The following is a 24,707-nucleotide window of genomic DNA, read 5'->3' on the forward strand; positions in this document are numbered from 1 at the left end:
ACCTGGACGATATTTTCATCTGCAGAGATGATACTTCCCACTACCTAGATGATATGTTCATCTGTAGAGAAGACACTCCCTTCTAGAGGAACGAAAGTTTCAGAGAAGAGGTTTTGAAAACATTCATTCAACTTTCATTTCATTATCGAACACTATAACACAGAGTATACCTCGTCCACTCTATGCGCACACGTCTCATTTCGGGCGAAAGGTTGATGTGAAAATTCAAATTTGTGGAAATTTACGAAATAAATACGTGATTATTAATTAAGCTACAACTGTGTTTCAAAGAACCTGGAAGAGTGTAACTGGACACGCCCCGGTCTACTAGGCGGGAATACCCAGACTGGAAGACACCTTGGTTGCCACACCATCCATGTATTTCCCATTTCACGACCATGCTGAATATCAGAATATGTCATACACATGGGCACAGTGTTGGCTGTAAGTGACCGTTCATAAGTTAAGGCTGGGGGTAGGGCGGGGTGGGGGTGATGATGAATTTAGGGAGGGGATCACCCACTTTGTCCTACGGAGGTACATAAAAAATTGATAAATACGCGCTGAACAGTTTCACGTGATCACCACTTGCAAACACACTGCATGTAAACCTGAAATTTTCATGTCATACTCCAGTCACCTAACAAGGGGAATAACTGAACGAAAAGCTTTGCTTTTAATGAAATCCATGTGGTGATACACTCTCGAAGCATCCACTATTGATTCAACATTGAATCAACATTGAATCAACATTGATTCAATCCCATATATCTACCAATTTCGACATTCGTACATTACAAGTACAGTTCCCCTACGTTTTTAAACAGTATATGTGTAACCGATACACGAAGATCAGTGCACTGAATACAGAACAGTTAACACTTTGTTTATTCTCAATCTGCAGAGAATCAATCATGCCCCGACCTCCTCATTTGTAAGGAGAGGGGAAGTGCGTTATCGATCTCATTGCTAGCTGATTGACTATGTGACAGATCGATACTGAAGCAGGCCAACGAGTTAGCAATGGAGTAAACAGTTAACGGTATTTCTTTGCCAATGCACACAACATCAACTGGTGGCATAGATGGACGATAGGCAGAATGTCATACACTGTTACACGACATCATATAAGGAGTCATATAATGATAATTATAATGATGACATTTATATTGCGCTGTACACGATAGTGTACTTAAAGCGCATTAACACATATCATCCCGGATAACCTAAGGTGCCCGTTAGCTGGAAGGTTATAGTCACATGACTTATCCCACCGGGTACCCATTTTCTCCAGAGGCAATTTGGAACAGACCTGCTTGTATTCGGTATGACCACATGTACCACACGTTCTAGAATCTCTCTGGAGTCAAGCTGCGGTCACCCATACAATGCCCCTCCGCGCCCGACGTTGCTTAACGTCGACTGATTTGTGACTGGAGCTCTATGCACAGGACAACACACCGCCATACACGTCTTGCCACAGCTGAGTATCAAGTGTTAGAATGGCGCAATGCATATTTGTAGGAACATAGAGCCGATTTGCATGTAAAGATGAGTTATACATACAGGGAGATCTTGTTCCAATTTACAGATATAGACAAATTACAAATGGAGAGCTTGGGCGCTGTCTGCCTCATAAATATGTGTTACAGATGGGGAGATCGAGCGCCAACTTACACATACAGATACGTTGTATATGGGGAGATCAAGTGTCAGATATAGATGTATTATGTATAGGTGTATCTAGTGGTGACTGGTATATACACACGTATTATGCAACAGGAGATCTAGTGCCGACTATGGCATATAGTTCTGATGAGATGCACGCCTATATTAGCTATATGTGTATGAATAAATCTTAGCAAAGATCGATGAAACATTCTCGTGTGTAATTAACAACACTGCAATCGTTATGAGTCATGTATGTTTACACATTTGATGTTGTCACGTGCAAATGGCGATACTGCTAATAATACAAAACGGAACACAAGGGATCTGAATACCGCAACTAACCGCGCCCGCGAAGACGATCGTTTGGTTATTCCAAGCCCAAGAGGACCACACGAACGTCAGGCTGTGCATGACATGGTAATCGATTATACACTGAGCTGGCATGGCGTCGTGCTGTAGCCACAGACTTGCGTGCCAAGTGACCACTAGCTTGATACTTGACAGTAGATACTGATATTCCGTAGATGTCCTCATTTTGGAGCATGTGTTCTCTCAGACATTTGAGGAAAGGACTACAGATGTCTGTTTAGGTTCCATCTGTGTGTACTGCTGGCAATTGCGTTCTGTACCGAGGCAGGACTTTCGAGGCTCGGGCTGACATTGTGGACGAAAACAAGGTTAGTATCGTCAGTTCCTAGATTTCCACAGTATGGTGGGAGACCGGTCTTTTGTGTACAAGCAGGTCATGTTTAGGATCTGCGATCAGGTAACGTGTTTATCTCCAGAGTATATCACACGGAGCGATGGTTGCACAAACTGGAGTACCCAACCAGTGTAGCACAACGTATATATGTCATATGCGGCATCAGAAGATGCGAGGGACGTTGTCAGTGACGTCGTACATTACTTACAGCGATAGAATCTTTATAATTTTTATTTCAAGTATTAAGGCAATATATATAGGCAATTACAAGTACATCCCTTTACTTGTGGTTTGGGTTCCTTCAGCATAACATTGATTGCTTTCTCCAGTTTGCCAAACTCCGAAATACGAGGGGTTGCTTGCATGAGCCAAAAAGATGCACTGTGTTAATGGAGATTTTCACTGACTGCTTAATGAAGCAATGCCTAGGCCCACCACATCTGTCTACGACGCTGAGGTATCCAGGCCACGGTGGTATAAAAGGCAAACTCCTTGTACAAGTCCTTCATAGTTCAAATGACGTCATCATTTACATAATGTTTGCTAGACAGTTTTGGGAGAGGTAAATCTGCTAAACACGGAGAATGATGAATGAGTCCAGTTAATCACCAATAGTCGTGACAGTTAACGCCGTTGTCATGCTTGTTAATTTCTCGCATGTGAAAAACTCAAAGATTTGTCAAACTTCGGCAGTCATATTATGAGAACATCTCGGTGTCAGTTTGTCATAATCACAGTTTCTATCCAATACTACGCTGAATTCCTGTCTGTCATTTTGAGTCATTGATAGTCGTTATGACTGGGAATCGTCTTTCTCACGTGTGATACAAGTGAAAGGTACTCTTCACACACACACACACACACACACACACACACACACACACACACACACACACACACAGAGCACAGCACAGCACACGCACATGTACACACACACGTGCGCACACACACGCACACTACCCTTACCCCAAATACTCACAAGAACACAATACTCACAAGAAAACCCAAATCAACAAAACCGAAGCATGTAGCTGTACGTATGTTGTCCTCGTTATGTTTGAGGAAAAGGAATATTACTTATCAGAGGAGGTAGTGTTTGTTTAATCCAGAAACATTCAGTTGCCTCGATAATGAAATATTGGTACTTTCACATGCTGTTTAGTAACGGCTTTTAGCATGCGACACAGTTAACCCCTCAGAACACCATACCCGTAACGATTTTAAATCGCATAGGTCTGGCTGCTGCCGAGTTGTAAGTCATACGACTTGTTCTGATTCCTACTACACATGGCAGGCTCTTGTCCAGTCCTGTCGATTACATCTGTGCCCACCTCAGAGTGACGTCCCTTTGTTTGTGTTCACATCAAGTCTGAGAAATGGCTGAAGAAATTCGATCTCTCCCGAGAAGAACCTACCCACCTACTTACATACCTACCTACCCACCCACCCACCCACGCACCCACCTACCTACAACATGAAACACAATCAGTGAATGCCAACTCCGCCGCGCCAACCAGTAAAGTCCAAGCCTAAAATTGTCCCTTAAGTGAAAAACAGAAGTCAATACAGGGTCTTCATTTCCTAAATATTTTTCTCATGCGAAAGACCCACGCAACACTTTACAGTAGCACCAGTGTTCTACAGCAGTTCTCCATTAGACCTAGGAAGACACCCACCACTGTCCGTGAAGGACAATAAGAATTATTGAAATACTTGGAACTGTAGAGTTGTCATACTACGTACATTGTTGCTTATCCTGCCATACATATACATGTTTTCTAATTAGTTGAGTGCTCTTCTATTGTGTTCAATGTGCGCGGCATTCAAGCGAGTAATATATCTGTAAACTTTGCTGGCAATGCCGAACTCAATTGATACTTCTAGCTGCGATTGTCTGTCTCGAATAACATTTAATCAGTAAGATGTAGGGAAATTACCCATGTTTTGCGAATGCAAATTGATGGAAGCGGTATAACTCTAAATCTGCCTTTTTCTTCGTCTGCAAAATCTAGCGGTGTCTGCAAAAAGTTTTGCATCAGTACTTCAAACAATTCGAAATTAAGATTTAGGTGTATAGTATTCACTGTGTCAGTACCATGCCTAGGCTCCCGGGCGCCACCATATACATGATCTACACTGACTTAATTACGGACAATGTGGTGATTAAGCCGGTTACTCAATCGACCCTGGATATATATGAGTATGCGCCTTGTCAACCCACACCTGATATTCGTGTCATCAACACGCCGAGAATAATGGTGTAATAGGCGCTCTCTTGGGAGCGTCCAGTGACAGCTGAATTACTGTTTTATCTGAGAGGGGAAGATGACAACAAACTGCTATGGACTTTGCGTTGTGTAATGTTGTTTGATTGTATACATTTTGTTGTGCGTCCCCATCGTATGTAATTCAGTTTCCGGTTCTTTTATTGGACTATAAACACATGGAAAACAACATCAAGATCTTGACAGAAGAAGAAGAGTTTATTGAAACAAAAGAAAAACGTATCCAAATATCATGAGGAAATACCTCATAGATGCTAGATCTCACACCATTTGCCATCCGTTTCAGGCAGCACTGATATGACATGACATTCTTTTGAAAATGGGATTTTAATGCAATTAAAGAATAACACCTTGATTTAATTAAGTTATTGTAGAATTATAGATGGTATTGTATCGACCTTATATTTTTATTTTTCTATTAGTTTCAGATGAAGGTATAATCCTGCAACATGGATGAAAACCTAACCAGAGGATATTGTCAGCTCAGGTCGCCAAAGCTGAAAAAGAGGCCAGTGACATCACGCGATGGCTTGACCCCTCCGCATGACCCCTGCAGCTGCATCTATCTGGGGCTGGTTCTTGCTGGAGCGGGCTTCCTCCTTCCCTACAACAGTTTCATCACAGCAGTTGATTACTATCAGAGTCGGTTTCCGGGAACCACGATCATCTTTGATATGAGTTTAACTTACATCATCGTTGCTTTCATAAGCGTATGTATCAATAACGCCCTTGTGGAGACTCTGAGTTTGCCTGTAAGGATCACGTTTGGGTATCTACTGTCATTTGTCATGCTCCTCATTATCGCGTTGTGTGATGTCTGGTTCCAAGTATTTACGCACGACATGGCCTACACGATAACGCTCGGCGCTGTTGCCATTGTTGCAGTAGGCTCCACAGGTACGGATGATTTTGAATACATTTAAAATACTGAACTGACGCACAATAATAAAACGTCCATGTTATTTTCGAACCAAGCTATCTGTAATATGAAGGGAGGGTGCCACTTGGATATGTGCAGGTTTTGCATTGTATCTTTACCCAATGATAGGATCTAGGATATTCTACTTCGTTAAAACATTGTGAGTTTTGCCAGTGCCGGTGAGGAACTTGGATCGCTAATTGCAGCTAAGTAAAAGACAAAAAGGCAAAAGCATATTTTGACTGATATTGGTTTTTGAATGTTACTCTGATGCAATATTAAATGAAAGTCTGATACACATTTACTCAAAAACGGCAAGAATGGAAGAGTGTCTGATAGCACGTATAACTGACAGTCTGACAGACAAATTTATTGATAGAAAGCACATGTAACACAGTCTGATACACACATTTACTGATAGCACGTATCATAGACAGTTTGACACACATTTATTAACAGAAAGCACGTATAACAAACAGTTTGACACATACATTTACTGATAGAGACAGCACGTGTAACACACAGCCTGACACACGCATTTACTGATAGAGACAGCAAGAATAGTAGACAGTCTGATACACACATTTACTGATAGACAGCATGTATAACTTCAGTTTGACACATAATATGTATTGATACATGCAGCAGGTGTAACAGTCTGAAACACACACACACACACACACACACACACACACACACACACACACACACACACACACACATAGTGCTAGAGATAGCATGTATAACAGTCTGACAGACATATGTGCTGATGCAGACAGCATGTTAATATTTCTGTGTGTTTTTTTGTTCTCGATGTCGCGGACAGTAACGAGGAGACTATCACATTTTGGGAAATAGGAGTTCATTTAATGATCAGCTACACGTTGTTTGGGCTCTGAATGTGCAATAACAATCAATAAACAATTGTTCTTGAAATTCTAAATTAGTTACAGCTTACATTGTATGATTTTAAACCCGTAACACAGTTTAAACCTGTTTACCAGATACTGATGTTTAACATTTCAGTTCAACAGTCGAGTTTTTACGGGTTCACCAGTATGCTGCCTCGACGTTACACACAGGCTGTAATGACCGGGGAAAGTAAGTCAAAAGATCACGCCTACCAGTGGACACAGCCTAGTCTTACCACAGTTTAAAGTATCAAATATGGATGGACGATTACAGGAATGCTTTTCTCTGTAGAAAATTACCCGTTAAATTGTCCTTGGTAAACAAGACCCTTTTTATAGTAAAACCTTATTAATTATTTTTTCGCCGAACACCGGATGGACATGAGATTCGAACCATCCACAATCATAGAACTCTTTCATGTTAAGAGCTTAGGAACTCAGCAACGAGAAGTAGATCAGCTTTTGGCAAATGGGCCCCTGGAGTCAGAGGTATGTTCTCATGTCCCAATACAAGTTATAGGCGAGACGAATAGCTAATCTCTGATATGAACCTATTTTACAAACAAAAAAGTTCTTATAGTATAAGAAACCGATTATAATGAAAAGGAGCCCTTGGATTTTCGTCATTTTCAGAAGCTGTGGAAATCTAGATGTGTCCCATATTCTAGACTTGCGTGGTCATTCTTGGATGTTTTACAGTATTTATTAGGTCATGGTCATCTTGCAGAACGGGGTATCTCCCCTTCACATTTGAGGGGGAATAAGCCGGAATGCGGTTGGAATGAACATTTCTTGAGATTCCTGGAAATTCGAACTCAATTCTAAAATTTCTTACTGCAATCCGAATGCATTCCAACTATTTGGGCCAATTCTTGTGACATTCCGGAATGTTTTGAACATTTTCAAAACTTTTATGGTACATTCAAAGTGGACAAAAATATTGAACGGCATATGAGGTGCATTAGAACTGCATTCTAAGCAACATTACTGCATTCTAAGTATTTATACTGCATTCGAACTGCATTCTAAGCATTCTGAATACATTCAGGGAAGAAGAGAAAAGACAGGCCACTTTCAAATCCTATAAGAATGTCACTAATGTATCGCGATTACTGCTAGACTTCAGGTGGAATATCCTTTAGATGTATGGGGATATTTCAACTGAAGTTGGAATACACGCATGTACCTCGAATGCACCTGGAATACAGTCAAAACGTCCTGAAGTTATCAGCACACCGCCGAATCGCACCTGAAACGACTGATAGCATAGATTCTCATAAAGCTTGAAAAAAATGTTTATTTTGACATTCCCTTCCAAATGCGGTTCGAATTTTGGAAAGATTTTGTTTGTGACATGATTCCTATCAGTTCGAAATACGTGTGAAGGGGCATTTAACAATGTGGTGATGAGCTTCTAAAAGTTGCCTGAGTGACTTCCCCTTGTCCACAGGTGCTGCTGGGCTCCTCATATCTATGAACAGGATCCTGACGAAGGCGTTACTGAAGGACGAAAAGGTGAACACCATGATATTCTTCTGCGTCTCCATATCACTGGTGTGGATGTGCTTTATCGTGTTCCACGTCACTCGACGCACGGATTTTGTTCGCTTCTATGTCAGCCTCTGTGAAAGTGCTGGCCTGGCGGAGGACCAGAGAGGGATCACTAAAGGCAACACGTACACAGAAGAAGTAGGCCTGGTAAGGTTTGATTGCAGTGTACATTTCTTTCATTGATGCCTAGTTATATCGAATTGTTATGTAGTACGTGAGTTTAGTTTTACGCCGTACTCAGCAATATTTTCATCTATATGGCTTCGGTCTGTAAATAATCGGGTCTGGACCAGACAATCCAGTGATCAAAAGCATGAGCATCGATCTACGCAATAGGGAACCGATGACATGTGTCAACTAAGTCAGCGAGCCTGACCATCCGATCATCACGTTAGTCGCCTCTTACGACAAGCATAGTAGCCCTCTATATGGCAAGCGTGGGTTGCTGAAGGCCTATTATACCCCGTACCTTCACCGGTCGAATTGTAGTGTAGGTTAAATACGTACATTTTTCATTGCATTCGGACATATGTGTTTATCAAAGGCATCACTCCACAATTTTACTCTCCGATTTCAAGTTCGATTCACGACAAAGTTGTGTACATTAGGCATGTGTTGTTGAAGATCATTGTTATCTTGAAATACAAGTGCTCCAGTATATTTGCTTTCCAAGGTGAAAACTGGAGCCACCACTAGGATGGCAGTCCCAAATCGCTACACTATCGACCTGATGTATGTATATCAAGAGTTGAGTGATTTGATCCCACATATACAGTCAAAACGCTTTACCTCTGTCTGGGCGATAGTGTAGCATAGTGGTTAAAGCGGTCGCTCGTCATGCTGAAGACCCGGGTTCGATTCCCCACATGGGCATATTGTGTGAAAACCATTTCTAGTGTCCCCCCGCCTCGATATATCTGGATTATTACTAAGAGCGGTGTAAAACTCACTAACTCTCACTTTATTGTCGTCGTAACACCTGACATAGCCGAGCGTCAGGATTCTTGTACACGTACCATAGCTATATAAATATACTGATATATTGATGTAAGGGACTTCTGACCAGCCACCATGGGATTGATGGGCACTGTATTCCATTTAGAACGATCTCCTTTTAACGATTTTCCTGAACGAACTGGCGTTACATCATAATTATTACAGTCAAACACCGTTATGTCGAACTCTGATAACTCGATAACACGGATGTCTCGATACAACATCTCGGTCCCGGCAAAATCCTTCTTTTAACTCGATATAGATATCGGGTAACTCCATATTTTCGGATTGTTTATGTCTTGGTCCCACAGATACCGAGACAATGGTGCTCGACTGTGTATAATGTTAAGGCAAGGTGCTACAGATGCCATGCGTCTTCTCATACAGGTCGACTTCCAGGAACCAAGCACCGGCCAGCACTACGGCGTATTAGTCATTCAGAGTCCAACCTCCCCGACAGACCCCTCTAGGCAGTTCGACGCCAAGTCCGTACAGCCCGTCACCGGACAAGCCTCCGTGAACGATATCACACGAGCCAATGAAGCAGAAGTCACATTCCAAGGCCAACACTATAAGATGCACATACCTAAAGTATCAGCATTTAAAAGTGAGATGGTATCTTGACAGATTATTCGTTTACATGTCGATTCTGATAGATATGTCAGGCGCGTAGTAAGCAATCTTTTTCGTGTAAACGTGATATGTTGCAAAGCTTTACATTTAGTTTGTATTGAGGGTTTGCCCAACGTGTTTAGCAACAATCATGTGTAAGCCAGGGGTTTTTGCTTTTAATGGCAGGTACGCCCCTACTTATGAGTTGCAGATTGACATTTCTTTTCATACCCACTGGTACGCATAGCACGCTCCTTGTGTGCATCTCAATCGTTTTGTTTAAGCTTTATTGCTTTTTTGTTCTAATGGGAGCTACGTCCATGTATGTGTACGTCATCGATAATTTACCATGGCAAGGGAAAGATACGATATGGGAACAGATAACATAACAGTGATTAAGCAATGGCGAAAAACACGCGCGGATCCAAGAATTTGAAAGGGGACGTGCAGGGGGTCACTGAAATCCCCCCTTGGCTCCACCAACGCCACCAAAAAAAAAAAAAGAAAAAAAAAAGAAGAGAAAACACAAAAAACCTCCAAATATTTCCAAACCACCCCCCATCCCCCATCCCCAAATATGCCCGTTTCATTTGTAAAATAGACATTGATAAGACATTTTGCTCATATTTCGTTTGCACTTACGACTGTTAGATATCTATCGGTTGTAAACTATTTTCAACAACTCGTACTTCAAGACAGCTGTAGGGCATAAATATCTACATGTACAGAACTATATAACTTTACGTTCTGAAATGAATAAAAAGAATTTTAAAAAATATATAAAAACAATAAAAAACAAACAAACGAAACTCTATGTACCTTTACTTACAGAGGGACTGGAAATGAGGTACGAGGTGTCGAGAACAGTCTGGCCATATATGGTATCAATAGGCTTAGCCTACTTTGTGACGTTGTGCCTATTTCCGGGGATTGAGTCGGAAGTAATAAGCTGCCACATCGGAACATGGATGCCGATTCTATTGATGGCGGTGTTCAATCTGTTTGACTTTATTGGAAAGGTAAGATAGAGTCTGGTAATCTGCAACCCCTACTATGTGCGTACATCAACAGTGATTCCTAAAAGACAGACACATAGTTGTGTTAAAGTCTCAACATTAAAATCGATTCAGTACATAAAAGCATTAAAAGATGAGCCACTGTTATGAGAGACGAAGATAAAAATTAATATATAGATCGGTATGTAGTATGAAAAATGAATTAAATTATTCCATCATTATTATAAAAATTTTAATATACAGTTGAATTAGGCATTATATAGCTATGCTTTGTATACAACATAAGACATACGCTGGACACACACACGCACACACAGATATATAGTACACTTTTGATTGTCATTAAAACCATTAAAACTATCACATTCATCACCACATGTGTTAATCAAAACAGACCTTGCATTCATATACAATGGACATGTCAGTAAGATATGGCACTCATCTTCAATTTCATCCTTTCAATATAGTCAAACTGGTGTCCCCTGCTTCAACGTCAGGGTTTGTTAGTAGGGGTATATATGTCCCCCTAACATTCAGATGGGAGGTCAAATTGGGAAGGTGATTTTGATGCATGTTAAGAAATGGAACTGATGGCCCTCCCCGTCCGTTGATCACTGTAGCTTGTCATTGTGCCTGTCTTGTAGGTGGTTGCGTCTGTAAACTACGACTGGCCCCCGTGTCGGCTGGCAGTGCTGACCCTGTGCCGTGTGGTGTTAGTGCCGCTGCTCATGCTGTGTGCTACGCCACGTCTCTCTCCAACACTTAAGGGAGATGGCTGGCCCATCATTCTCTCCATCATCCTCGGCATCACCAACGGCTACTTTGGCAGTGTTCCGATGATCCTAGCGCCATCGAAAGTGTCAGAGGAACAGAGAGAATTATGTGGTAAGTGAGTAATGAACGTTGTATGCCATGTGATGTGAAGTGATATTGCCCAGTGTATGTCATGTTATGTGAAGTATGCTGCACAGTGTATGTCATGTGGTGTAAAGCTATATTGCACAGTGTAGGTCATGTGATGTAAAGCTATATTGCACAGTGTAGGTCATGTGATGTAAAACTATATTGCACAGTGTATGTCATGTGACGTAAAGCTATATTTCACAGTGTATGTCATATGATGTAAAGCTATATTGCACAGTGTAGGTCATGTGATGTAAAGCTATATTGCACAGTGTAGGTCATGTGATGTAAAGCTATATTGCTCAGTGTATGTCATGTTATGTGAAGCTATATTGCCCAGTGTATGTCATGTTATGTGAAGCTATGCTGCACAGTGTATATCACGTGATGTAAAGCTATAGTCCATGTCAGACACCAACAGTTATATACTGAGGGACAAAATAAGAGAACACATGAGAGAGAGCACAAGGGTTCCTTTATGTTATCGCAAGTTTCTTCACAAACTATGCGATAAAAAGCTTGTGAAGAAACCCTGGAAAAAAGTAAAGGAACACTTATTTTTTTCAAGTGATCCCGTATTGGTATCCCCTCAGTATTTGATGACGAAGTTACACTGATGCGACGTTCAATCAACAAGTGCTGTTCATGTTGCAGGCAATATCATGACTCTGTCCTACAGCCTGGGACTGACAACGGGTTCTGGTGCAGCGTACCTCCTGGACGTCTGGCTGGGACCTCACCAAACAACAGATCCGTGTGCAGTTATCAACGCTACGCAGTTCCACCCCTATAACACCACCTTTACCTGACATAGTCCGCGGATATATATACCCTACCCAGATACATATCTCATCCAATACACTCAAACCTACCAAACCAGAGGCCTAAATACCCATCCGCTCGTCAGCATACCAGTACTCAAGAAACTACCCACCTTCATCACATCCTATACCACACCTAGCTCTATCTTATGATACTCACAAACAACATTCAGTTATGATCTTGGCGTCACTACAGATAATTTACAGATGTGGCAGATGTTCCACTGTCGAATACCACACTAGCTTCTATTTCGGTTCTTGATCCTATTTTGAAATAACACGCATACTTTAACACGTTACGCAGCTTGACCTTTGTGCGAGTGTCAGGGCATGTCCGCCCACTGTGACAACATTACTCATATAACAACATAATATATATACACACAGCGTATTTGACAAATGACTGGGTGTTTATTGATCAGACGCTGCTTTCAATAACGTTGAAGAAGAACGGCAGTTGATTTGACACATGCTTATTTGTTATTTAGTCACGCTTAGCGATATCCTCGCTAGGAGGAATCAGCCAGTACATATTCTGTACTATTCTGGACCAGACAATCAAGCGATCGATATTTCAACGATCCCTCTCGGCAGGGTACAAAGTCATTATATTAGTTCAGTTCCCGAGTCCCACAGCCCGATCACATAAACTCTTTCGTCGTATCGTGTCAATAGCATGGTTAACTGCTTAGCCAACCGGAAATCAGCACAGAAGGAAATGACGAATAGGCATCACAACGTATACTTTCTTTGCGACGAATCAAAACAACATATTCTCTGTGACATGAGTGAATGAGTTTAGTTTTACGCCGCACTCAGCAGTATCCCAGCTATATGGTGGCGGTCTGTAAACAATAGAGTGTGGACCAGACAATCCAGTGATCAACAATATGAACATCGATTTGCTCAACTGGGAACCGATGACATACGTCAACCAAGTAAGCGAGTCTGACCACCAGAGAGCGTCAGTCGCCTCTTACAACAAGCACGAGTTACTGAAGATAAGTATTCTGAATCGGACCTCCTCTGTGACATGAGAACATGTTAATGCCACCTCACAACCCCGCCCTTATTCACCGTCATTCCAACAGTAGTAAACGGCCCTCCTGTATCCCCATCCAACAACACACTGTGAATAATAAACGGAAAGGTAACCTATGTATTGATATGTTAAAATGTATTGACATGTATAGGTATTACGTACAGTAAGCTTGGAATAAACAATACAACAAGTAACTTGGGTTCTGTTGGCATTTCTGGTGAAGCACTATGTAAACCCTGTGCCGCAACCGTCAGGACAGTCTCACAGTACCTGAACCGCATTGTGTTCCCTACTGCCAAGCCCTTTAGCAATGCTAAAACCCTACATAAAGCAAGTTTGGATTTCCTCAGGTTCAGGCTCTGGTCTCCCTGGAGCTACCTTTCAGCTCCGGGCCTAGATTTCCGAAGCTCTCTTTACGCTATGAGAATCTTACGTTAATGATAATATATTACAGTTACGACTATCTTAGCGCTCCGAAATTCTAAGCCCAGTCTGTTATCGCCTTCCCGTGCCTCATTGGGCTAGTTCAACTGGGATTGTCGCCCTTGTTGTGGGCACCGGAACCTAATCAGTCTGTATACGTTGTAGTATCATGGATTTCGACACAGTAACATTACTAATAATTATCTACTGGTCATCCCCAACCCATGACTAACTACTCCAAATACCACAAGAGCATTGTACTATTTTGAGTGATACTTGTGACAGTGATACTTGAGGAATATTATATATCCAAATTCTAAATGACCTGCTGTGGCAGGTCTGAGGGGTGACGATCGAATTTTGTGTAACCGTTAACATAATATTTTACTCACTCTCTCTCCCTCTCTCTCCCCCCCCCTCTCTCTCTCTCTCTCTGTGTGTGTGTGTGTGTGTGTGTGTGTGTGTAGTACACAGAGAACTGACTGGCAGTCTGTGTCATGCAAAGTGAATGTGTTCAGTTTCGGGTTGATGTATTCCATTTCAGACTCGACTGAGTGAGTCTGGTTTTACTCCACTTTTAGCTATATCATTATCAATAACCAAAATAATAGTGGACATTTATAATGTCCTCTTTTACACGCTTGCAGTATACCCTATCACAACATTCAAAACATACATAGGAAAGAATGACGACTAAGTCCAGCAGGAAAGACAGGTTTTGAGACCAACTTCCAATGAATGAAATGCAGGAGAACGATTCAGATCTTGGGAAAGAAAGTTCCACATGTTGGGGCAAACTTTTCATGAGATCTCTGACCAAATTGCTTGAGTTTGTATTGTGGCACTGTCAGAAAGTTCCGGTGTTGAGATCTTAGTTTCCGTGCTGGGAGAACTCCTCGGTATATCCCTGCATTACCACCGGAAATGGGCTTCGCCAGAAATGGGCTTCGAACATTGTACCCATGTGGTTAAAGCGATTGCCCACAAACTTGAAATATGTGATTGTGACGTGTGATGTTCATGTTGATGATGGTTTTGTATCATTATTTGGACTGTTTGCATTTAATTGTGTTCAGCTAAATAGTTATTTAAGGACAGACGACTCTCCCATCGAAACAAAGGCGACTTGTAATGATTTGGATCAGTCTGTACATGCAAGCTAGATAACATTGACTGCAGTTTGACTGTGAGCACTCTTCGTGGATATATTTAGACAAATCTCGAAAGATTGAAGTGAGTGAGCATGAGTTTACTCCGCTTTTTGCAATATTCCAGCATTATCACTGTGTAATCGGCTTCACACAAAATCTCGTAAGAAAGAAAGTAATAAAAAAAAATTACAGATCCAAAAACCAATTCTGAAAAAAGTATCTTGTGTTCATATAAAAGTACATTTATTCTAAAACCATATTCGTGAATACATCAGACAGACTTTAAGTCAGCGATTCGCAATTTGCATGCTCATGTTTACGCATGACGTGCACTTTACATGCGTAAGTGTTTGTTGCGTGCACGCTGCTTGTACAAATTATTTTCACGTTACTAAGAATTGACGATTGTTTAGGTGCTGAAAAAAATTGCCGGTCGTGAGTTTGTATGCCTTTGTTCCATTTATGCTAACATGTATTGTAATTGTAGTTTACACTGGTCACCAACTCGTGACAATTCCAACAGGTCACGGCCTATATTTCACCTACTGACTGGTTGGAAACTTTCTTGTGAGTGAGCATTTTGCAAATTATAAGGTCGTTTTGACCTGTGAGCATAATATCCAGGTATGAAAAAAGCGCAATTCAAATCCATTATTACTAAATCCACTATTACTGTTTCTGATATAGAGACCTACTCGGATGACAGAATAAAAATGAAGACCGGCATCCTGTTTACGAATTGATGATGATATACACAAATATGAGTCCCCGAGCCTTAATCTTTTTAAAGAAGACATGAATAAGGAAAGATAACCCAAACATTCTACCGTCCCCGTACCATAAAGCACAATCTCGCGTTGGCGCTAATGAACACTTATACACGATTAATCCCCAGATTAGGAAACAGAATATACCGATACTGATTTTGGACTTGGCTATCAAAATAGATGAACGCGAATATCATGGAAACATACTGTGCACATTTTGAGCCTTATCGTAGAATCAACTCTATATATTGTAACCAGTGCATGTAGTTCATAAGCTCACGAAAACAGTCGTTGTTAATAAATACTGGCGTACGCAGATAGCCCTATTCAGGATACGTTGCTGTTTGAAACGTTTGACTGACCAATGAAAGCCCAAAGAGACCTAAATGCATGCTAGAATGTTGGATGCGCCATTGACCCACAAACGTTCAACACTATTTTCGTGTGTAAAGAACATAATATAGGCATAATAGAGGGTCATGTAAATGACACAGTAAACAGGATATCATTCTCAGGCAAAAAAACCCATGCTATTGTGGCCATTGGACAGGGAATCCTACATGTCTACTGTTGTTACAAGTGTGTATTTTCTGTATATTATGTTATTAATTAAGTAATGATTATTATTGGGTCACAATGTTTAGTGTTTTGAATAATAATTATAATGGGTCACATTTCGTATAATTGATGATCCGCATTTTTAGGATTCAGGTTTTCTGGGAGGTTATTCTGGGGCATTCTACGATGTTGGCGACGGCAGTATGTGCCCAAACTTTCGAGAAATGACTGATAATATATATAAAAAGGCTAGTTGCCGTGTTGAGGGGGACACAGGGTTTAACTGGAGTAATATCTTTCTGCATTTGTCAACGCCTGAATCTTCATAGCTGCCGCCAGACCGCTCGCTGTGTTTACATTCTACATAACTGTTTCTTCCTCGTACTAAGACTTTGGTGAGTTTGCTAGATTATATTTTGTGACCCATTGCCTTAGATTTTGTCTCATTTGTATTGTATTGAAATCGGTATCGTGAAATTGACTCGTGACCTTGTATAACTTGCTCTATTTGCCTAAATGTTTTGCTGGTTCACGGGGGATTTCTTACATTGTTTGTCACGGCAAATTCTTAACCGTAACACTATCCTGGCATTGTCTTGTGGAGCCCCAACCATCCCAGACACAAATATTGATAGATGTACATTTAAACACTATGTCCTGTGATCTCCCACAAAGATTCAGTCAGGGATTCAGATCTGTTGAATTTGTCAGTAAATTAATCTCATGAGTTCCTGATTGTTCTTGCTGTACGACGACGTGATTTATCATGCTTAGATGTCAATTGACGCTAGGGTGTGACGTTACCATGAACGATGGAAACTCTTCAGACTTCAAACCTTCAGGCACATAGCGTGAGTGAGTGAGTTTTAATTTAACGTCGCTTTTAGCAATATCTAAGTAACATCATGGCGGGGAACACCCTTAATTGGACTCATACTTCAAGAAGGTCACTCCTTTAACCATGATACAAGTCGGCCTTGCCCTTAGACACATGCACTGGCGTAAACGATCTCGACGTCGTACGCATGCACTCTACCACCCACACATGAAATGCAGTTCCGTGATTCTGGGAAAAACAATTCTACGGTTGCCGTCTACAGTGATAGGCAAATTGACGTTGGGCTTGGCGGTGTCTGGTTGCAAACACTGGTTCACCCTAAAGGACGTCGGTCGCGTAGTTAATTAACACAGCCAGTATTTGGTTTTTGGATGAGTTTGGCTACGAGCTGTATTTGCCGCTGTTGGTGTTCTCGATCGACCGCTGATGTGTGCCAGTAACTTAAAATTCTTGCTTGCTGCTGAATGTTGTTCTGTCGTGAACGGATGCTGTCTGCGAATTTCAGGACGTCCTTATAAACTCAAACTCATGGCTCCAAGCTGTACTCTTCATGTCCATGCTTTAAATGAATCCAGCTTACACATCATGGAGAACATTTTACTCTGGCAATCTTAATGAGAGAAGATGCTTATATGTGATCTCGTCTGCTTCCAGAAAACACCAAATTGAGGTTGAACTCAGACAACGGTTCCAACATGCGTTCTTTTGTTGCATTTGGAACATTCACTAGTTCATAAATATTTGTTAAAATATATCCTGATAAGACGTGTGTGTGTTAGAAGTTCATTATATATGGACAGATGTTAAAACAAGTAGATAACATTTCGCATTCACTAGCAGATCAGAATGTCTAAAAGACACGTCATATATTTGTGAAACGCACAAATAATTTAATAAAGTAATTTAAACGGCAAATTGAAACGTAAGTGTAGGGAATAAGTGTCCCATTTATTGTTTAAATGTGTACACATACACATAACCTTGATTATATGCAGGTACAAATATTTCCTTATAGCCATCCCCGTCCACATCCTTGACGGCGGGTTCTCCAACAGTGCCCTGGCCGACGTCAAGGAACGTCTCCTTGTCGTACGTCCAGTCACTACCCGACGCTGATGATGGTTTCAGTAGGTATGCTCTTCCATCGTCATCCCCCGATAACAGAACCAAAGGCTTCCTATAAAACGACATAGTAAACACTTACTCAGCCACGACGATCGGCAATCGCATTGCTATATTTGAAGCTCCAAACCTTAGACATGATATAAGACATTCAGCACGTGGTCATGAGACCATCGTCGTCATAGCAATGAGGAGTGTCTGTAAGCTATGTAGACACATGCCAAGACGCTACAGGACTGGGACGTAGGGCACACTCGATAGACGAGAAGATACCACGTTGCCATGTTATATTTCCACATTGGTGTCTTATCAGTTGTGGTAGGATATATAAGGATGGTGAACACAATAACTTTACATAAACCATTGGATTGGCCCATTAAGGTCTAACGTATCTTTACAGTTAGTGAGTCAGTAAGTTTTTCTACGACGCTTTTAGCGATATTCCAGCAACATCACATCTGGGGACACCATAAATGGGCTTCACCAATGTGGGTCTTCATAATGAGCAAACATGTGTTTAATAATAATAGGCCATCTCTCTCTTTCCCTCCCTCAGTAGGTGTGTGTGTTTTCATATATATATATAATATATATATATATATGTATAAAAGATCTATCTGTCTATCTATCTATCTATATATGAATAAGAATGCAAATGAATAATGGATTGAAGTTTGAGTCGCGTGTAGTTTGGCACTAGAAACCATTAGCAATTATTTTTCGAGCATGTTTCTTTTAACATCTGTTACAACTTGTTTTTGCCCCACCTGGTGAAGACATGCGAAGCATCGTGAAGAATGTATACCCTGTCTTTGATATGATACATTTGTGAAACGATCTATTTCCTATATTTATTTCAGTCAGCACTTGTACATAGAGTATTCATTTCAACTATGTGGCATAGAAATATCAAAAGCCACATTAAGTTGGCACTACTGAAAAAAAGGCTTTGCAATGTTTCGTCAAATACAATAACTGAGAACAGTAATCTTTCCCGGTGATACTCTAAAATCCGAGATAATTCTTGTTGTGTGTAATGAAATGTAGAATATCACAATGCATCAATGAATTAATCTTTGCTACAAGTTTGTCAATATCATACATAAAAATGCTCACTGATCACAAGGGGCACACGGGTTGATGTACCGGCACTGGTTGTTTATGTTCGGGCACAGGAAACAAAACAAGCATCGTCAGTGCATCAACCCATGGGCCCCGCTTGACCAGTGAACAACGTATTTTATTTATCTTTGTGAACACCCAGAGTTAGTTTTGAATTGTTTGAAGTACGGGTACAAATCGTTTTGTAGCCATCGCTAGATTTTTCGGATGACAAGAAAAAACAAACGATTTAGACATATCTCCCTTCCATCGATTTGCATTTGTAAGACATCGGTAATTTACGTACATCATGTGTGATTCAATGTTATTCGACAGAAAGAATACGAAGACGAAGTACCAAATGAGTTCGGCATTCCCAGGGGGTACATGGAAATGTTACTCGCTTGTAAGCAGGGTACATTGAGAACAGTAGAAGAGCGATAAGTCAATCAGAAATACCAATGATGGAAAATGCACATTGCACCTTTGAAGTTCTCTCTAATGAGGATAATGTATATAGTTGTATGTGAGGAAAATGGTTACCCTTTGGTGCTGCTTGTCGGGTACACAGTCTGTGCTGATCCTGGAGCCCCGTGGCCCACACCTTTCTGTCGCGGACTGAAGCCTGCAGCCAATGTATGTCGTGTGAACTTCTCGGTCCTGTCAGCAGATTGCACATATATATACAGAACGTCATACTAGTGCATCTGGTAGCAGAGAAGCAACGAGTGTGAAGAACACATGAAATTCACAACACAAGAATTTTGTTCGTTAGAAAGTCATATGCATTTCTTGTGAGCAGTGAAGGGCGTCGTTAGAACATTAAACCCTCTGCCTGTATTATGCCATGTACATCGCTGATCACTGAATGTGTAACTTGGGATGACTCGTTCTCCTGACTAGAGTAAACGCAAGTAAATCACTTGTCTTTCACACATTAGACACGTATGTCTTTCATACACACCAAGCACATATTTCCTTTACTTTATCAGTGACACTCTGGATATCAAGAGATTTCCTTGAGGATGAGCGGTGAAAGCTGTCATCACAATTATGAACCTGTGTTCACAATTATGACTTTCCCTCCTGTGCCTCTCAACTTTCACGTGTGTAAGAGCTCAGTACCTGAAGTCATTTGGTATCTCAAAGCTGTATAAATTTGCACTTTGGGCGCCATAGCCACTGACAAGGAGATCTAGGCCACCATCGCCGTTGAGATCCACAGCTTGCACATCAAACACCTCTCCGAAGGTGTTATCAATGACACGTGATTTGATCTGAAACACGGATCATATTCCCTCACCTGCTTCATAAACTTCATAAATCAATATGAATCGCCTGTTAAATGTTTCTTAGAGCAGTAATAATTGACTGAAACGTTTATGGAAGAATCCATGTTGGTCAAATCCAACATGATACATCTACACAAGCAGATAACGATATATAATATACTGACACCATCATTCGTAGTTAACTTTATATCTAAATTTTTGCAGAGCATTATTCTCTTAATGCTAATTGATCCTTAAGAATTTACATTTCATAACTGAATGTCGCCAAGTCAGTTGGAATGACAGTTACCTTAGACGCGTCATTCCACTTGTTACTTGAGTCTGTCGTCCAGTAGATGTTGAGACTCTTGGAGAAGAATCCGGCAGTCACAATACAGTCGAATGTTCCTCCTGGAGTTTTGAGCGTGAGAAAGTCAAAATACACATCGGGGCCTTTGGCTAAGACATGCATGGTCCAGGGGTGTTCCAGTGCACCTGTTGCTGGATGCTCGTACCACACCAGTTCTCCTTGTGCCTGACCTGAAACAGTAGACATGTCATCTACAAGAACACGGATTGGAATGGCATAGATTTCAGACGTCACCGATTCCTGTTAAAGACAGAACCGTGAAATACACCAAGCAATAAATATTCTGTAAACACGTGAATTCGATTCAATGTATACTAACCAAGACATACAGAAACGGCGAGGGATTTTACAATAACATTCGACATGAATATGTAAAGGGATAGAGGTCTTGAATCACGATATGATGGCTTACTATGCCCATAATGACTTTTTAATCTGTCATCGTATCCCACTGTAAGCCGTAAAGATCTGATCCCGCTACATAGCAATCATTTTGAACTTCAGTGAAATCCTGAACTCGTTATCTACGCCACACTTGGACATTACGATATTTGAGTTTTGGACAGTATCTCTACTCCTAGGTGAATGTACTTGAACTCTTGTCTGCCAATTGAAATGGTCTCTATCCCACTTAATACGTTTATGCCACTAAAAGATTCAATTGCAGTGCCTCCGTGACCAGACTAACGAATACATCAAGCCGACTAGACAGGTTAAGGACAATGACGTTTTGCTGGCCGTTTCTGTCAGTCTCGAACTGATGACGTTTTGTTGCAACCAGGCAGGCCTATGCTCGCCATTGACCATATGCATGTTGTTGGGTAGCTGCTCTGAACACCCGCTGCTGATTATAATTTGGTCAACACCCAAAACATCTGCAAGGTTAGGTTATGTCTGAAATATGCCTTTGCATCTGCATACGTTTTTTTTTCTTCCGCCGTCATACAGCAGGAACGGGAGCTGCGTTAAAGAACAAAAGCACAAATGTTCAAGCTAGACAATTACTTTCTGAAGAGGGCATTTTATAATGAGCCCGCAAAGTTACAGCTTCCGTGGTTTCTCTACCATCGTTGCTTGCCATATGTCGAGATCAGGGTATATGGTATATCTGTTGTACAAGTAGCCCCTTTGATTAACGTCCGTTAAACATACCGGTCATCATAATTTTCCATGACTCACCGAACAACGGCTTCTTAGCTCTGCAGGTCACAGCGTCAATCCGCCCGTCCCCGTTCATGTCTTTCCATAAGACTCTGTGGTAGAACCAGGCGCTGTCAGCACTGCTGGTGATAGTGAACGGGCCACGAGGAGGAGACACAGACAGATCAAACAGGCCAATAGTTCCATGAGTCTTCAAGGGTACTAGGAACCCCCCAGGTGCGGCTATAAGCTCCTTATGGAACACTGCATCTGAACGTACATTCTCCTGATTAGGCAACCGCTTCAAAGTAATTACGTCAAAGTAATTATTGTCAACAAAGTACTTTGCCGACAACTGAAAATGAACAGTGAGCTCTAAAGTTAGTCTAATGAAACATTACTCAAAGGACGAAAAGGGGCCAAGAAACAGATGAAAATATCAGACCTCCACTACCCCTCCATCCCCCCTACCCTACACACACACACACACACACACACACACACACACACACACTTCACCCCCACCCCATCGAATTTAAACAATAAAACAAAAATGAAAAATACTTAAAATTAAACAAGTCAGTCAATAAAAAGAGCATATGTAAAACCAAAAAATGTCAATCAATGTGTTTCTAAACTGAAATGTCCAATTCACCTTTCACTAATCTTGAACGAACGCTTTCTATAACAGCTCTACTTACAAATTTCATTTCGTAATGATGCTTATTTTTTATGTAGTGTCCATTCGTACAACTGCATTTAGACAGCACTATTCGAGCCACGGTGGACACCACAAATCACGACCCAATATTGTCACTACACCTTCAGGTGACACCCAGTGGATTAAGTGGCAAATCGAGACCACCATTCATGAAGACAAATGTACATGGCTGTTTGGCAGCAATGACAGCTATGAATTTTATCAGAGAATACCATCAAAGCCAGAGTGTGTTACCCGATAGCATATAAAATCAGTGCATATATATAATCATTGTAGTCCATTCCTACGGGTCCTGAACTGAAGGAGATCCACACACAGTGTTTCTCGTATATCAGAAACGCCGCCAGGTATTTCAAGCGCCTACCTGGAACCTGGCTGATTTCATTTGGCCAAGTGATTTTGTGGGACACATCCAATATTTTCGTGCTATTTATGGTTGGTAACTGGCGTCCGATGGCGGCTACCTCGTACACGTGGTCTGTTGAAAAAGGGAATCCGCTAAAAGCTGCTATAACCAGGTTGTAGCGGTCAAGAACATTAACAGCATGTATGTCCTCTTCTACTTGAATGAAGGCTGCCTGTTTTGCATGGAAGCGCCCCAATAATTTCACTGACGCACATCGCCCAGACGGCGCCAACAGCGCCAACACAAACAGGCATGTATACAACATACTGTCTCATGTAATGGCCAGTGATCCACGCCAATAAGTACCTATTTCTTGACCTTTATCTGATGGGCTTGCCGTACATCTGCTCATATGTGCTGAAGATTAGAGTTGATAAAAACTGTCACGATTACTTGCAAAACCTTTTAGTAGTGATAAAAATGGGAGCTCTACGAACACTCCAGCCTGGGAGTGTATCATGCTTTTATTGAGGTTATATATACTCATCGCCAAAAGAAACGGGAATCTTTTTAAATGATGATATCGACAATGAGTGAAAGCATGGTGTTTTTTTCTTCTAACTGTCACAAAAGTAAATGATAATTCGAAAAAGCACATAGCATGTTTATTCGTCACATTGCATGAACATCCAATAAAACAACATGAAATGCACACAACGCATGGCTTCAATAATTGTCCTTTATTGGGAAACACACGTTAACGTCAATAACGGATGTGACCTCCACTGGAATCAGCAACAGCTGCAGTCTCCTCCCTATGCTGTTGAAGAAACCTTGAATGAACCTCCTGAACTGTCCTGGTGAATGTGTCTTTTCATCTCATCCCAGACGTTTGCGATGGGATTCAAATCGTGGCTTAAGACTGGCCAATACATAGCCTGGATGTTGTTCTGGACGAAAACAAGATGACGTCTATGGGCAACAAAAGTGGGCGACTTGCTGGTCTCAACACTTTGTCGATGTACCCTAAACATGAGGGAGGGTCCTCCACAAAGATCTCTCTCCATAGCACAGAGTTCTGAGAATCTTTTACCTTGGCGACTCCATATTCTCAGCGGTATTGATAGAAAAGCGACTTTCATCTCAGAAGCCAATGATCTGCCACTGTCCATTGCGCGAGTTGTGATGGACTGCTGCCTACTTAAGCTGAACACGTGTGTGGCGTCTATCAAGCGTGACCGACGATGGGTATGAGTGAGACGGCGACGTACAGTGTTGCTGCTGATGGGTCTGTTGTGTCTTCCTGTGGTGTTACGGGGTCTTTTGGTAGCTGGTGTGAGGCGATTTACAAATGAGAGGTCACAATGTAGCGTGGTCAGCAACTGTGTTTGTGTGCTGATAGCGGTGAGGCAGGCTGTAGGTGGTGGACTGATGTGTTCCGTTTTGCCTGGCGACGCATTGAATGCTCC

At 41.4% G+C, this 24,707-nt stretch overlaps 2 protein-coding genes across 2 annotated transcripts; one reads left to right on the forward strand and one right to left on the reverse strand.

The window, feature by feature from the left end:
- The first annotated feature begins 1,959 nt into the window (after positions 1 to 1,959).
- LOC137279611 (equilibrative nucleoside transporter 4-like) lies at positions 1,960 to 13,624 on the forward strand. Its single transcript, XM_067811827.1, has 8 exons — positions 1,960 to 2,348; positions 5,082 to 5,556; positions 6,605 to 6,679; positions 7,940 to 8,187; positions 9,424 to 9,643; positions 10,480 to 10,667; positions 11,309 to 11,549; positions 12,222 to 13,624. The coding sequence occupies exons 2-8, from the start codon at positions 5,109 to 5,111 to the stop codon at positions 12,374 to 12,376; spliced, it is 1,575 nt and encodes a 524-aa protein (XP_067667928.1). The 5' UTR covers positions 1,960 to 2,348; positions 5,082 to 5,108; the 3' UTR covers positions 12,377 to 13,624.
- Positions 13,625 to 18,100: 4,476 nt separating this feature from the next.
- LOC137279627 (uncharacterized) lies at positions 18,101 to 23,563 on the reverse strand. The gene is made up of 6 exons (XM_067811828.1): positions 23,257 to 23,563; positions 22,211 to 22,441; positions 20,972 to 21,201; positions 20,516 to 20,667; positions 19,934 to 20,050; positions 18,101 to 18,344 (listed from the first exon to the last, which is right to left on the reverse strand). The coding sequence occupies exons 1-6, from the start codon at positions 23,561 to 23,563 to the stop codon at positions 18,116 to 18,118; spliced, it is 1,266 nt and encodes a 421-aa protein (XP_067667929.1). The 3' UTR covers positions 18,101 to 18,115.
- Positions 23,564 to 24,707: the final 1,144 nt, after the last annotated feature.

The sequence above is a fragment of the Haliotis asinina genome, chromosome 1 (genome assembly GCF_037392515.1).
Source record: "Haliotis asinina isolate JCU_RB_2024 chromosome 1, JCU_Hal_asi_v2, whole genome shotgun sequence".
In the NCBI taxonomy this organism is placed as follows: Eukaryota; Metazoa; Mollusca; class Gastropoda; order Lepetellida; family Haliotidae; genus Haliotis; species Haliotis asinina.

Coding starts and splice junctions, on each gene's coding strand:
- LOC137279611 (XM_067811827.1), top strand. CDS start 5,109: ATGGATGAAAACCTAACCAGAGGATATTGTCAGCTCAGGTCGCCAAAG. Junction 8,188..9,423: donor ACACAGAAGAAGTAGGCCTG/GTAAGGTTTGAT, acceptor CTTCTCATACAG/GTCGACTTCCAGGAACCAAG. Junction 10,668..11,308: donor TGTTTGACTTTATTGGAAAG/GTAAGATAGAGT, acceptor CCTGTCTTGTAG/GTGGTTGCGTCTGTAAACTA.
- LOC137279627 (XM_067811828.1), bottom strand. CDS start 23,563: ATGTTGTATACATGCCTGTTTGTGTTGGCGCTGTTGGCGCCGTCTGGG. Junction 21,202..22,210: donor AGCTAAGAAGCCGTTGTTCG/GTGAGTCATGGA, acceptor CTACTGTTTCAG/GTCAGGCACAAGGAGAACTG. Junction 20,051..20,515: donor GAGATACCAAATGACTTCAG/GTACTGAGCTCT, acceptor ATCTGCTGACAG/GACCGAGAAGTTCACACGAC.